The sequence below is a fragment of the Phoca vitulina genome, unplaced genomic scaffold (genome assembly GCF_004348235.1).
Source record: "Phoca vitulina isolate PV1807 unplaced genomic scaffold, GSC_HSeal_1.0 scaffold1, whole genome shotgun sequence".
Classification (NCBI taxonomy): Eukaryota; Metazoa; Chordata; class Mammalia; order Carnivora; family Phocidae; genus Phoca; species Phoca vitulina.
In genome coordinates, this window is record NW_022589704.1 from 79,658,560 (window position 1) to 79,672,419 (window position 13,860).

The following is a 13,860-nucleotide window of genomic DNA, read 5'->3' on the forward strand; positions in this document are numbered from 1 at the left end:
CTATAGGCCTCGGTTTTCCCATCTGTCAAATGAAACTATTGGACTTAATGACGTCAAAAATTTCTCTAGGATTCTGCACTCTGTCTACACATGCCTTCCACCTCCCAGATCAACTTTCTTTCTCTCATGTTCATGGGGTTGTTTTTTTTTTTTGAAACCTAAACAAAGGAATCAACAAACAAGTTGTTAAGAAAGAAAAAAAGTTGAAAGAACAGTTGTAAAGCTGGGGTATAACTCTATAGGTGAAACCTCAGCCCTGCATCCTCGCTCTTGGACCTCTGGTTGGGGGCAGTGAAGCCTTCCCAACCCAGCACTAGTCCTCACCCCTCAGTCCCGTTCATTACCTTGTCCTGGAGCCTCCTGACTTCCCAGTTTCTCTGAGATCTGGGGTCTTGGCTTCGAACCCTGGAATGTGTAGCTGGGCATCCCCTCCAAGTTGCCCGTCTGCCTAACAACCTGAGCTTGCCAGATTATCTGTCAAACTCCCCAGTCACCAAGCCTCGTGCGTCACAGACACACCTAGCTGACCTTGGAAAGACTCACTGCTCCTGAAACTTCTCCCTGTGGCTGGAATCCTAGGGTCTATTTAACCTCTAATCTTGGACATCTCTAACTCAGCCTCCCTGTAGCCAACTCAGCCCTGGTTCCAACCCATTCTGTGCATCTCAAAATTGTCTAGCTTTCATTAAGACTTCTGTTATCTTTGAGATGTACACGTGTCCTTATTTCCAGAGATTGCAGAGAAATTAATTACACTAAAAAGCAGTCATAAATTACGTATTAGCAAATATGGCAATTAAAATCCTGTTCACATTTAATATGAGAAGAAAAAAAAAAAACCTCTGATTTATTAATTTATTTTTACCACAGAAGATACTGGCTGCTTTTGGGGGATGGGGGGACGATTTGTTTTTTTGTCAGATTTGTTTTTTTGTCATTTCAAATACTTCGTGAGACCAGGTGGAAGAAAATTAAATACGTGTTGCTTTGCATTAAGAAATAGCATGTTCAGAAATAACATTTAAAACCTCTATGGGGCTCACTTTAAGGAACAGATTTTCAATACTGCTTTAATCAAGCCTCTTTTTCTTGATTAAGCCTGTCACTACTCAGTTCAAAATACGGAGCAGTCAATAGCTGGCCTGTCCACTTGCAATTATGATATATGAAATAAGTGAGCATAACTACAAATGCAGAAAAGGAAGACTGTAAATTCAGCCCTGGAGACTTGGGTGCTGTTCTTCTCTTCCCGCCACCCCCCTCCTCCCACCCCATGCTGGGGCTGTTTTAACCTTAATAAGATTCTACTACAAGACCCTATTTTGAGGGCAATAATTGGTTTAACATCTTACTCCAGGATTATCCCATAAGAACCCTACAGTAGTTTAAGGTATTTAAATGCAAACAGCCTTAAAGATGTACTAAGCTCCTAAATCTTGATCCCATCAAAGCCACAGGCTTCTGTATCCTTAGATACAAAGAACCCTGGCAAGGAGAAACCTGTGTTAGCCAACAAAGGGAGGAAAAAGATTTGTAAAGTAAAAAGACTTCCTGGATCTAATTTATGATGGGGCAGTTGTTGCCTTGTTTTGATATAATTTAGGAAAGGTACATAGCAGAAGTAAGCAAGGGCGGAAGTTTAAGATAATGGGAAAGGTGCTGCATGTAGGGTTGGTCAGATCAAGAGTCTAATCTCAGCTCTGCCAATAACCTGATGTGTGACTTTGGCCATCCAGCGCTATGTCTTGAAACTTCAGTTTCTTCATCTCTAAAACGATGCGCCTAGTGCACTAAGGTCCCCGCCTCAAAAGGGATGGTCAGCCTCTTGGCTCATCCGCTCTGCTCCAAGTCTTCTTAGAACTGACCCTGTCTCTTCCCCATCCCCTGTCCACACCGTTCCCAGTCGCTGTGGTGGGGACCCAGCCAGCCATGTGCATCCTGGATACAGCTTGTCAGAGTTGGGGGCAACCCAACTGTAGGCTAGGCCAATGAGCCCCTTCCCTGGGGAATTAGGAACTGGGAATAAGGGATATGGAACGGGAGCTGCCATGGTGCCTTCTCCCCCTACCCACTTCCCCCCCCCAAAAAATATAAAGCAAGCAGAGAGAAATGCAGGGACTCTAACCGGGATGGGGTTTCTTTTGGGTGTGATGAAAATGTTCTGGAATTAGATAGTGATCATGGTTGTATTCTTTTGGGAATATAATAAAAACCATCAAACTGTACACTTTTAAAAAATGAATTTTATGGTACGTGAATTATATGAATTATATCTCAATTTTTTTTTAATTTAAAAAAATGTTTAAAGGAAGAGCAGGGTCTGGATTTCTTGCTTTTCCACAACCCCTTAGCCCCATGTCTACTAACAAATTTTATATCTTGTAACAACTTCCTCTATTTGCTTAAACAAGTGGCTTTCAGTTACTTCAAAACAAAGGAGTTCCAATGAATGTATCCCTAATATCCAATGTTATAAATTAACAGCTATAGTTAAGAGAGTAAAAATCTCTCTTTCAATTCAAATTTAAGTTGGAACAGAGGTTCTGGTTTAAAAACAAAAACCAGGAAGGATAACACCCTTCCCCAACACTTGTCACAGTGTGCCCCTCAAAATACCAGTCCATCATACCTCAAAAGGGGAAAAATATGTATACAGTCAAATAAGCTGGAAAATGTAATCTACTACATGTCCCCTTTGTAGAACTGGATTACATAATAGCATATTAAACCTGTGATGAATTTAACACTGTTCAACTGAACATTTTCCCAGCTTATCTGGCCTCATAAGCCTTTTCCCTGATAGCCCACCTATTAATAATATGAGGGACTGTGTTCCATGGACACACTTTGGGAAATGCTGTCCTAACCCAATCATGGACACATTCCAGTCATATCTATAGAAATCCACTGGGTAAAGGGTAGAATTCAGATAACCACCAAGATGATTCCATCCTAAAGAAGGCTTTTATTTTATCTCAATATTTCCTTAGTATTCGCCTGCTTTGCTTACCACAGCATTTCATTTAAAATAGATCAAAATAATCTTTTATGTATACATAAAAAGAGGAAAACTAAAACATGATTTGGGGCCCAGTTTTTTCTCTTTAGACTTAATCAATAGCACTTACCTTGATGTGAAACTCCAGGTTTTCATCCATGGAATAGATGTGGTCAAAGATGTCATGTGCAATCCTTGGGATGATCCCCATGAGTTGAGGGTCATGTAGCTTCCCCTAGTGAGGGAAAAACACAAGCACAGGCAGCTAAAGAGTGCCAGGAAACATGTGGAAGAGAGAAGGAACCACGCTGGTTTTCATAACAGAACTCTGTGGAAGAGGGAGCACCCCCCCCACACACACACACTGTCAGATCCTTGGAGGTCCACCTGATGTGCCAACAGCCCAAAAGTTCATGGAAATAACTCAACGTGTTGCTTTTTACCCAGCAGGAGAGAGCTTGTTCTGTCAGGCTCTGGGGCTTGGAAATACTTGCTTCTGCTGCCACTCAGGGCAGCAAATCGGTGTATGTGGGTGAGAGTGTGGGTAGAAAGGAGGAGGGATGGGCGCCTGGGTGGCTCAGTTGGTTAAGCAACTGCCTTCGGCTCAGGTCATGATCCTGGAGTCCTGGGATCGAGTCCCGCATCAGGCTCCCTGCTCAGCGGGGAGTCTGCTTCTCCCTCTGACCCTCCCCCCTCTCATTCTATCTCATTCTCTCTCTCAAATAAATAAATAAAATCTTTAAAAAAAAAAAAAAAAGGAGGAGGGAAGGAAGACAGGAGGACTGGGATTATATGGTGACTATCACACACTAAATGGGTATTTGTTTTGAAATTTTTACAAACTGATCAGAATGTGTAAGCCCAAATTAATCTGCTTTAATAAAACCAGCTTGAGAGCTGATAGTTTCATTAATGTCATCATTGCTCAAAAATTTTAATAATCTTATCCTAGTAATACCTTCAGTATCACTTCACAAACCAATCAAGAAAAGCCATTTTATCAATTTCTTAAAAATCTATAATTCCCAGCCTGAAATGTTACAAAAAAATTTTAGCTATTTCTTTTTTAATTTTTTGCTATTTCTAATACTTAAATTCACTTGTAAGATATTCTCTTTTTCTTTTATCCCCCTTTTTTCTACCAGAGAGCTCCAGCCCTCCCTTCCGCATGCAGCCAGCAACCTCCTCCAACCCTAAGGAGGTTTGAGAGATATTTTATCTAAGGGGTGAAGGGATAGATGAATTTTTCTGTGATTTGAACTATTTTACTACATACATTTTTAAAGATCCAGATTTGCTGCTTCTAAAGACTTTCAAAAAGATATGCCATAGTATCTGAAAGCAATTCCTAAACAAGAGTTCTAGAAGTATTTAAACAGCAGCTTCAGCAAGGACTCCCAGAGAGCCTTCGTTACAACCATGCTCCAAGTTCTGTCCTGTTCCATGTTAAACTACGCCATCAGTGCACAAACACAAAGTCTGCAGGTCTAAAGTAATGATTGGCAACAGAATTCCCAGCGTTTTTGAGACCTTCAGAAAGTTACAAAACTCTAGGAAAAATGGAACTGGAAAAGTACAAAACACATTTACTCTTCACTCAGCAACCTTTACCAACCCTGTGACTCATATCCTTGTTCTAAATCTGCCCGACACCTGGAAGATCTGCTTTGTTTTCCTCAATCAGATCTTCTGTATTCTTTGGGGGTGGGTTCACCACATAGTGCCTCTCTGACAGGCTGACTTTCAAGCCAACATTTGAGTTACCGAAAGCAAGAAGTCACGCGGACTCGGGCACTAACTCCAGGCCACAAAGCACTTTACGTTATGAATCCTCCTTTGCACACCTGATCCCTAACCTTCCATTCTACTGAAAGCAAGGGAAAAGCTGAATTTAGATACATCTGGCCTCTGGCAAAGCTCTTTTACCTGGGAAAATGGGTATTCCCCTGGAATGCCCTCATGTGCTAAGAATCCTAAATCATGTGATGTGTTTATATGGCTTTTTGACCGAACAGTCCCCGAGGGCAAGATGGCCAGTGCATATATATTTCTCCCCACTGCTTACAACACTTAGTACAGTGTCTCCTGCATAGAATTATTGTAGAAGTTAAATTAAGCAGTATAAATAAGGTGCTTAGGAACAATAAATGTTAGCATTATATTATTGAGCTCCTATCAGGTTCTCATTAAGCAGTCGTAATGGTTTATTTGACCTGAAGAGTCTGAAAATACATTTCTATCCCAGGCCATGACTATATATAGGAAAACAGCCCTAAATGACTGAGACTCAGAATCTCTCAAATGTTGGTAAGCTTACTTCTCATAGGCCATCATAAACATCAAATATTGGGCCCCACAGGCTCAGGACTGGGCAAATTGCTGACAGAAATGACATGACCAGTGAAAACACAGATCTCTGTCCAGTCAAATGCTGTGATGCCACTGGGCCAATCCACCTCAGAGTCTGAGGAGTGCCCCCCACGCTCCCCCCAGAACCCTTCAATAATCCATCATAATCCTTTAGCTTCTACTCAGTGGTCCACAGACAAAGAAGGATGAGAGATAATCCAAAAATCATTTATAAATGACTCAAATCTGTTTCCCTAGATTCTTTCCCTTCCAAAAGATTTATCTTCCAATCGATTCCTAGCTTATACAAATATTGACATCCCTTTGTTTGCCTTTGTCAGGATAAGAACCAAGGCAGAACCAGAGATGAGTCTGGGACACTCCCTGTGTCGTTTCCTTGAAGCCCACACCCAAAAATCACATGAGAGTGAAGCACATGTTTATTTGGAGAAGGCACAACGATACCTCCCATTCCTATGGTCATAGAAGTAATACTCAAATCTACCACAGGTTTCGGGCCTGGGATGCTTGACCTGGCTCATAAGCCCAAGAGTGGTGAGAACTGAGCCTTTATGTTCAGTAAACTGAGCCTGCCAAGACAATGTGTGTGTGTGTGTGTGTGTGTGTGTGTGAGCGTGCACATGTGGGGGGGTATACATGGTACATGGTGTGGATGTGTGTGATGTATGTAGTATGTGGGTGTGAGTGGTGTTGAGGGGGTGTTGATGTGTGTGGTGTGTGTGTATGAGATAGGTGTTCCATTAAGGTCTTCACTCGTTTTTGCAAATAAAATACACATCTACACGTACGCAGTAGTCACCTCAGGCAATAAAAGGTGGTAAAAAAGCAGAGAGCTGTAAAAATTCAGAGAACAGAAGAGTGCTTTCCAGCTGGGGTGATATGGGATGGCTTCCTTGAGGGACACCAAATCTTGAGAGAGGAGGAAGATGAGGATGGGCAAAGGGGATGCAGCAGGGAAGCTGAGAGGACAGTAATGTAGCAAAGGTATAGGAACTGAGGAAGAATAATGCCCTTCTAGAGAGTCAGGACAAGTTCAGTTGGCTGAAGGATCAGGATGGACTTCAGTAGCAAAGGAATGTCCCACTTCATCACCTTTTTTTAACTCTCAGAAAGAAAAAGAACATTTTTATACTTGTATCCTACATAATCCTCTTCAAAAACTTCTCCCACTTCTGAATGTGGCCTTCTCGGGGCACGTGTGAAAGAAGAAACCAGACGCAGGCCATCAACCACAGAACAAGACTCCCTTTGTTCCAGCCCCAGGTGCCTCCTCAACCTCCCAAGCAGGACAGTTTCCTGAAACACTTAAGATGGGAAAGCAGGCAGCCTGTCAGCTCACACGAGCACCAATGCCCTCGGACAGGCTCATTAAAAATCCCTCGGCAGGCTCGGCTCAGCAGTGGGGTGGCCCGCACCATTCCATGGGCTCCAGGTGTCCCTTTGGGCAGAAGGAAAAACAGCGTGTCTCCATCCATCTAAATCTGTGCCAAAGAGGGCCACAAAGCCAGGCACGGGGCCCAGAGGAGCCCTTCCCAGCACCACAGGCCGAACAAAGGTCCAGCCCTCTCTTCCCCATATAGTCAGCACCCCCCAGCAGCCGTCCTTCAACCCAGCCCTGGGAACACTTGGCCGCAGACGTCCTGGGCCCAGTGCACGACGGTGTCCTACCAACCTTGGCATCAACACTGTCAAGTGTTTCATATTTTTACTGAAAATCCACCTTAAATGCTCCATCTTCAGAAGCTAATCTTTCCAATTTCACGTAGGCTTATCTGTTTGTTCTCCTCAATAGAAGGTAATGGAATCACCACTGGATGTCAGACCAAAAATGAGGGGATTAAAATGAAAAACAGCTTTAAAATGTGACAGCTCTATCCATTCAGGGAGTTAACATCCCCTTCCAAAAAAGCCTTGGAAAGATCACAATGTATAATTCCGAATACATAAAATCCTTTCAGATTTTTTTTTTTTTTTAAATTTAATTGCATTCCAGGGTCCTGGATTTCTCAGTCTCCCACAGTCTCTACGACTTCAGCTCGGGGCTCCTCCTTTCCTGTTTTCCGCTAAAATATCTCCTACCTTCTCTCCAATCTATACCCACTGGACAGAAAGAACCAGACTAAGTGTGTGCGTTGGGGAGGGGGGCTAGGAAAGGGCTCCCCTCCGCCCCGTCCCTTCCTCCTATGGGCATAAGCTCATGATCTTCAGAAGTCACGATAAAGAAAAGCACCCCTTGCAATCAACCTTTTAAAACTGACGTGGATGAAAAAGCTACAGAATTTAGGCAACTGTGGGAGTAACCTGCATTAGAAGCCAGTTCCCTTTAAGTCCCCCCGAACCCCTCCAGCTGAGCGGCACTGCAGGCCTTGTAAGGCTCATGCTGTCAGACGCCCAGGGCTCCGGACACCCTCGTGTAACAAAACATTTCCGATTTTCATTTTAAAAAGCTGGCATACGTCTTTGCCATCTCCTTACACCCACTGATTCGCGCCCCCCCCCAACACACAACACAAACTAAGATTTTACTCTGGGGACAGGTCTCTCCTTTGATGGTTTAGAATTTAAATTTCTGACATTGAGCAAATACGTTGTATTTCCCAAAGACAAATTAATCCCGAAGCTAAAAAGGTCACTCTTGTAAACAGTCCTTACGATTTGGAGGATTCTAAATACTGCATTTTTTGTTGTTATTTTGTATATTGTTTGATAATGTTCCAAAAACCTAGAGACTGATGGACACCCTCATGAGATGTCCCCTCTCTCTCTTACGCCTTATGGCCTATGAAGGAGCTTCTGTCATGGCTACTGGAGTTGCTAGTACTTAGGAAATACAGAACTGCAACTTTGCTAGTGCCTGGAAGGTTAAGGGTCTGGGGCCCAGTAAGAGAGGAAGGCAAAGGGCCACGCCTGCATCTCCAAGGTGTACTGCATGAGAATGGGAGATGCAGAGAAGAGCGTGGCCAAGGCTCAGGTGTCAGGGAACAGTCCTGCTCCGTCCAGAAGCAGTGGCAAATAAACCTTGTGCTTCCTTTAATATGTGTGATCTCGGAGCCACTATCCCCTGCAAAATGGGAAAGTGAGTCAACACAACAGAAATGAGATCCCCCAGAGTCACACACACACTTGAAATCGGTGTGAGCAGAACATCAGAGCCCCAAGAGTTTTAGCCTCGTGCCTTTGAAATCTCCTCTTCAATAGGAATGATTCATAAAGCTAAACCGATTCTGCAGCAGACGTGTCTCAGTAACATTCCCAGGAGGGTACCGTAAATGAAAATCCTAAGCTTGAAGGATCAAGGATTCATCTTACCCTGCTGCTTGTAAGCTGAATTCCCCAAACTTGCTCTGCGCTGTGTCTTGTAACCACTATAACCACTCTTCTCACCTGTCAGGGGGGCCCAGCCTTTAGAAGAATATCCGGCCCTGAAGGGCTTACAGGAGGACAAAAGCAGGGAAAGAAGAGGTAAAGGGGGCCAATTTTATCTGCAGATATGCCTTGTCTGGAAGACAGCCTGGAGCCACAGGGCTCCAGAGCCACAGACTTTGAGCTGGGCTCACACCTTCACACACCCACAGAGGTCAGGTGTGTACGTTAATGACAGAGGATGCTTCGCGTCAGTCCATGCTCACAGTGTGCATGCAGGGGGCTGGGATGGACTGGAAGGCCCAGCCCACACACAAGGGTTGGCCACGGTCATCCTGAGGCTATCAATCTAACAAATATTTTATCAAACCCCTCCTGGATGACAGCCGCTGTTCCATGCACTAGAAATAAAAATTTTCTCAATATACATTTTATTGATCTGAGGTTACTGGAGTGTGAACTGGGGTCAGAAAAGAAAGTGGGATTTTCCTTCAGAAATGTGAATGAACAGGTGAACAAGACAATGACGATCTCTGCGCTAGTGAAGCCTACACTTTATATTATGGTGAAATTTTGCCCAGTTGTAGGATCTTCAGAATTCTCAACCAAATTTGGAAACTCAGAATTGTGTGAAATTTTAAGTACTGCCTGCAATTAAAAAATACATATAATAATAATAAATTAAAAAATATTAAAAACACATGGTGCAGACCAAACAAAAATATGTCTTTGGGCTGAATTTGGTCCACAAGCCAACTTCTTTACATCTCTGTCCTACAGTTTTTTAATTTCCTCTGAGGAAACTCACCTCCCCAGAGTGGCCTTCCTTAGCATAAATGATTCTCACAACAGACTTTCTCAGTTGAGATTAGAGTCGCAGTCCATAAGGATACTCACACCACCGTTTAGCTTACTGATGAGTCTTTTTTAATAGAATGTACTATTACCATTTTGAGAGAGCTACCAACGAAGGATTTTTTAAAAATTCTGAACCACTGAGATTTTATTACCATTATTTTGAAACTCCACAAATACAAAATAAGTTGGTCAAACATGACCAGTCCCTTAACCACCTCTCTCACGCGCAGTCAAGGGGCTGCATGCGCCTGAATGTGGCTGGTCACACAGTGCTGCTGAGCGACCCAAGAGAATGCCTCACGGCGCGCTGCAATCTTACCTCCATGGTGTGCGTTTTTCCTGATGAGGTCTGTCCGTATGCAAAAATCGTCCCATTATAACCTTCAAGGACATCTGCAAGCAAGAAAAAGAAATTAAAATTAACTCATTACTTTGATCGTATGCTAGTGTTGGTTCCATATTTTAAAATTACATTTTCCAAATGGCCCATCTCATTTTTCACACAAATGATGTATTTCAACTCCATTTACATTTTAAATAGAATTGTGAGATAAAAGCAAAAACTGTTCCACAAATAAGAAATGTACTCACATTCCTACAGAATATATTAATGAAGAAAGAGGCAAAAAAAAAAAAAGAAAGAAAGAAAGGCAGACATCCTCTCTCCCAGTAACAGCAACATTAAGACAGATATCGAGCAGTACACTTCCTTTTTAGCAGAAAGACACTTGAATTTTCTTCTCTGAATTGATCTCCTGAGAGGAGGAAGAAAAACATTATCAGTGTCCTGAGTCTCTGGAGTGAGGTATGGAATAGAATTTCTTTCCAAAAGATCTGATTTGGGTCAGTTGAAACGCCGCTGCAGGTGAGCTCCTTGGGGATGTTTCTCGGGAAGGCTGTCTGGAGCCCCTTCAGAACAGAGTGAGTCCAGAACTGGGGAGAAGGACAGGGCCCCACTCTGTAAACCCAGCCACACGGGGACAATCCAATCAGCCCGGAAACCACCGGGGCCCTCACTCAAAGTTAAGGCCTTTGTTTTTTTGGTGACTGTGCTAGCAGGACGGCCCAGGCCCATCAGCATCAGGAATTTCTTTTAATTACACAATGAGCACACTGTGCAAAGCCCCGCACACGGCAGGCCGGCTTCCATTTCACACAGGGACGGGGGAGGCGTGCAGACAGAGGCTGCTTTGCACTGAAGATTATCTGTGGGGATTCCTTCCACGTAGCAGAGGTGATCAAAATATATTTAGCACTCGTTTCCCTCAATCCTCCTTCATCTGCATCAATATCACCAAAAGGGAAACAGTACATGATTAATATCCTTGACCCAACATCCCTACATAAGGGGAGGAAGTCTCATTCCTGAAAGGACAGTGGGGGCAACAAGAGGAACCCCCTACTGAGGCATCCTCTTCGGGGCCACTGGCCTCTTCACTCATCAAGCCAGGCCACCAGCTCCTTCTAGCTCAGGCCCTGATTAGGCTGGTTGGTTTGTGGTTTTGGCCTCTCTGAATTTCATTATGCCGGGTAATTTTTGTTCTTTTGTTAGCTTTTCTAAATTTTTTCAATATACATTTTATTGACCTGGGGTTACTGGAGTGTGAACTGGGGTCAGAAAAGAAAGTGGGATTTTCCTTCAGGAAGTTAAAAAAAAGAGAGAGAAATTAAGCAGCAGAATTTTTTTTTTTTTTAATCCTAACAGCCCTTGAGAGTTTGTGTCAAGCTATATCGAGAGAGAGGAGGGAGGGAGAGAAGTTTCACACACATCAAACTTCTGGTAATGGTTTCCTTGGAAACAGGAGAAGCAAAAACTTGAAGACCACAGTGTCAGGGTTGGAGGTTCAAGCTTCAGTTTTCACAGAAATGCCAACTTGCTCAGAGAACAGATTCAGAATGGAGAGCCTCTAAACGACCATGAATGCAATGCACTTTGAGGGACACAAGGAAAGAGGTTCCCACCCTGCAGCTGTACTTTTAAAATTCTACATTCGTGGCATAAACAACTCCAGGAATGCCAGCCACAGTCACCGCACTAAAGCTTCTGTCCATTAGAAATCACACATCTCCCCCTAAACTGAACGGGCTTCCTTACCTTCAGTCCCTGTGTAGGAGGCACTCTAGGACCTACCAGCCCACGCATTATTAGATCAGGGGTATGGAGGCCGAGGCCAAGGGTCCAGCTCCCTCTGCAGCTCCTAAGAGGCCACTGGCGACCCTGCAAGTGCACATGCACGCCGGGGGTGACTCTGAGCAATGCGCTGCACCCTAAAGAAAACTCAGCTCACAGCCAGAGCCCCACAGACAAGAGAAAACCCGGCACATGCTTCCTCCTCTGCCACGAAGTGGTGGGGCCGGGGCACCTGAATCAGGCTCCCCTGGACGGGGTCCACACCTCCGAATCCAACCTCCCTAAGCAGAATGCACAATCATACTAACTCCTAGTTAGCTGCTGCTCCCCAAACTCCTGCAGGGTAAGGCCTGGGACACATCCAGGGAAACAAGAGCTCATGGAGAGCACCACTTGTTTTGGAGTAGGGGGCTAAGGAACACGTGAGACTCTACTTGGAGAATCCTTGACTTTTGCTGCTATTTCAACACGGGGTGCAATTACTTTTTTTTTTTTTTTTTTTTAAGGAAAAGAGAGCACAAAAAACCCCATCAGAACAAACTCTGCTTGGTCTTTAAAGTACTATTTACAATCATGTTACAATTAATTCATTGTTGGAGAACCTATCTCTAGTGTTCAAGGTTGAACAGAGCTGATGCCCTCTATCAACTCAAGTGTGAATTAAATGGCAATTTTAAAAAGAAAAGAAAAAGCTCTTCAAACCCAGCGTTCTCAATTTTCTTCCAAACTCCAGGTTGTGGGGGTCGGTGTGTTTAACCACGTCTATGTTTGATTATCGGGGGAGAGGAGAGGCAGGAGGGGAAGTGAGCACACACAGTGCGTTTGGGTTGGAGCGCTGGCATGGAGGAGGCCGGAGCGCCCGTCAAGGAAAGCAGGATGGGAGAGCGCCACGCTGAGCCACACAACACCCCCACCCGACCCTAATAGAAACAGCCCACAAAAAGGCACTTTCATCACACTGAATGACAGTTCCTGGGCCCAAGGAAAGCATTTGTTTCAGAGCCTCTCCCGTAGCAGAATGACCATGTCTATGCGCCAGCCGCAGAGCCAGGAACCAGCTCGGCCAGACAGAACCTTGCTTTGTGACAGGCTCTGGCGTGATGTGATCTCAGCTCACGCCACACAGCCGGCGGCACCCACAAAGACAGCACACGTCCGGCCGGCAACCCGCAAACCCAAAGAGAGATTCCACTGCAGGTGCGAAGAGGAGGGTGAAGAAGAGTGGGATACTTGAGAACACTTCTCGCCTCTTGCCAGTTTTCCATCCTAGGTTTTGCTAGTTCTGAGTCCAGATCTTGCTAGAGTGGAAGAGTTAGTTTCACTGTTGGGTAAGACTTTGGGGAGGATGTAATCATAGGAGCTCCTGAGAAGGCTGTCATGGCCTCCTGCCAACTCCCCAGGTGAAATGGTGGCCTGTCAGTGGCAATAGTGACTGATGAGTCATCCCTGCCTTGGAGTCCTAAGGCTCTGGCTGGCCAACCAAACTATTCAAGTAGACATACGCCCCCAGGCAGACCTACTGCACACTAGGGGCAAACCGGAACGGCGCGCCGGCCAATCTGACGGGGAGGGCTCTGCTGCGTCTTCAGAATGGAAAGGCATCTCACTGTTGGAAGACAGGCAGGGCCACCCCAAAGCTCTGGGACCGCGATCTCTATTCTCTCCCCTCTCCCCTTTTCCCACGGCCATTCCTATCCCTGTCTTTTTGCAATGCTTGGTTAATAGTACGTATGGCCTGATAGAAAAGTAACAACTCATAAATTGTTACTAAATGCTCATTATGAGCTCACCAGAAAAGCCGGGAAAGGATAGTGCAGAAAAATTCAAGGAAGACAGGCAAACTCAGGCTCAAGTTCCAGCCTCACCACCCCCTAACTGACCTGGCCAAGTTATTTGACCTTGAAGTCCTCCTTAGTACAATGGGAACAGTAATGCTCACACCTCATAAAATGGTTGAGACTTAAAAAATACAATAACATATGTGAAGTGCATAGACGGTGCCTGACGGTTAACAGTAGCCAAATATATATATACATTTCTTCTTAAGAGTCACATACCATATAATAAAGTAGATCTTAGAGTATTCTGAGCTTAAAACTTGTCAATGAGTCCACATTGCCTGAAGGATAAAGCCCATCCA

At 44.4% G+C, this 13,860-nt stretch overlaps 1 protein-coding gene across 3 annotated transcripts in view; it reads right to left on the minus strand.

Moving 5' to 3' along the window:
* Window positions 1-13,860, minus strand: part of KIF5C (kinesin family member 5C) — a 138,595-nt gene that overhangs the window by 80,705 nt on the left and 44,030 nt on the right. For all 3 annotated transcript variants that reach the window (XM_032410769.1, XM_032410789.1, XM_032410779.1), the window contains exons 3-4: window positions 9,909-9,982; window positions 3,129-3,233 (exon numbers count right to left, since the gene is read on the minus strand). In XM_032410769.1, coding sequence (XP_032266660.1) covers window positions 3,129-3,233; window positions 9,909-9,982 — 179 coding nt within the window. The remainder of the gene's footprint in view (window positions 1-3,128; window positions 3,234-9,908; window positions 9,983-13,860) is intronic.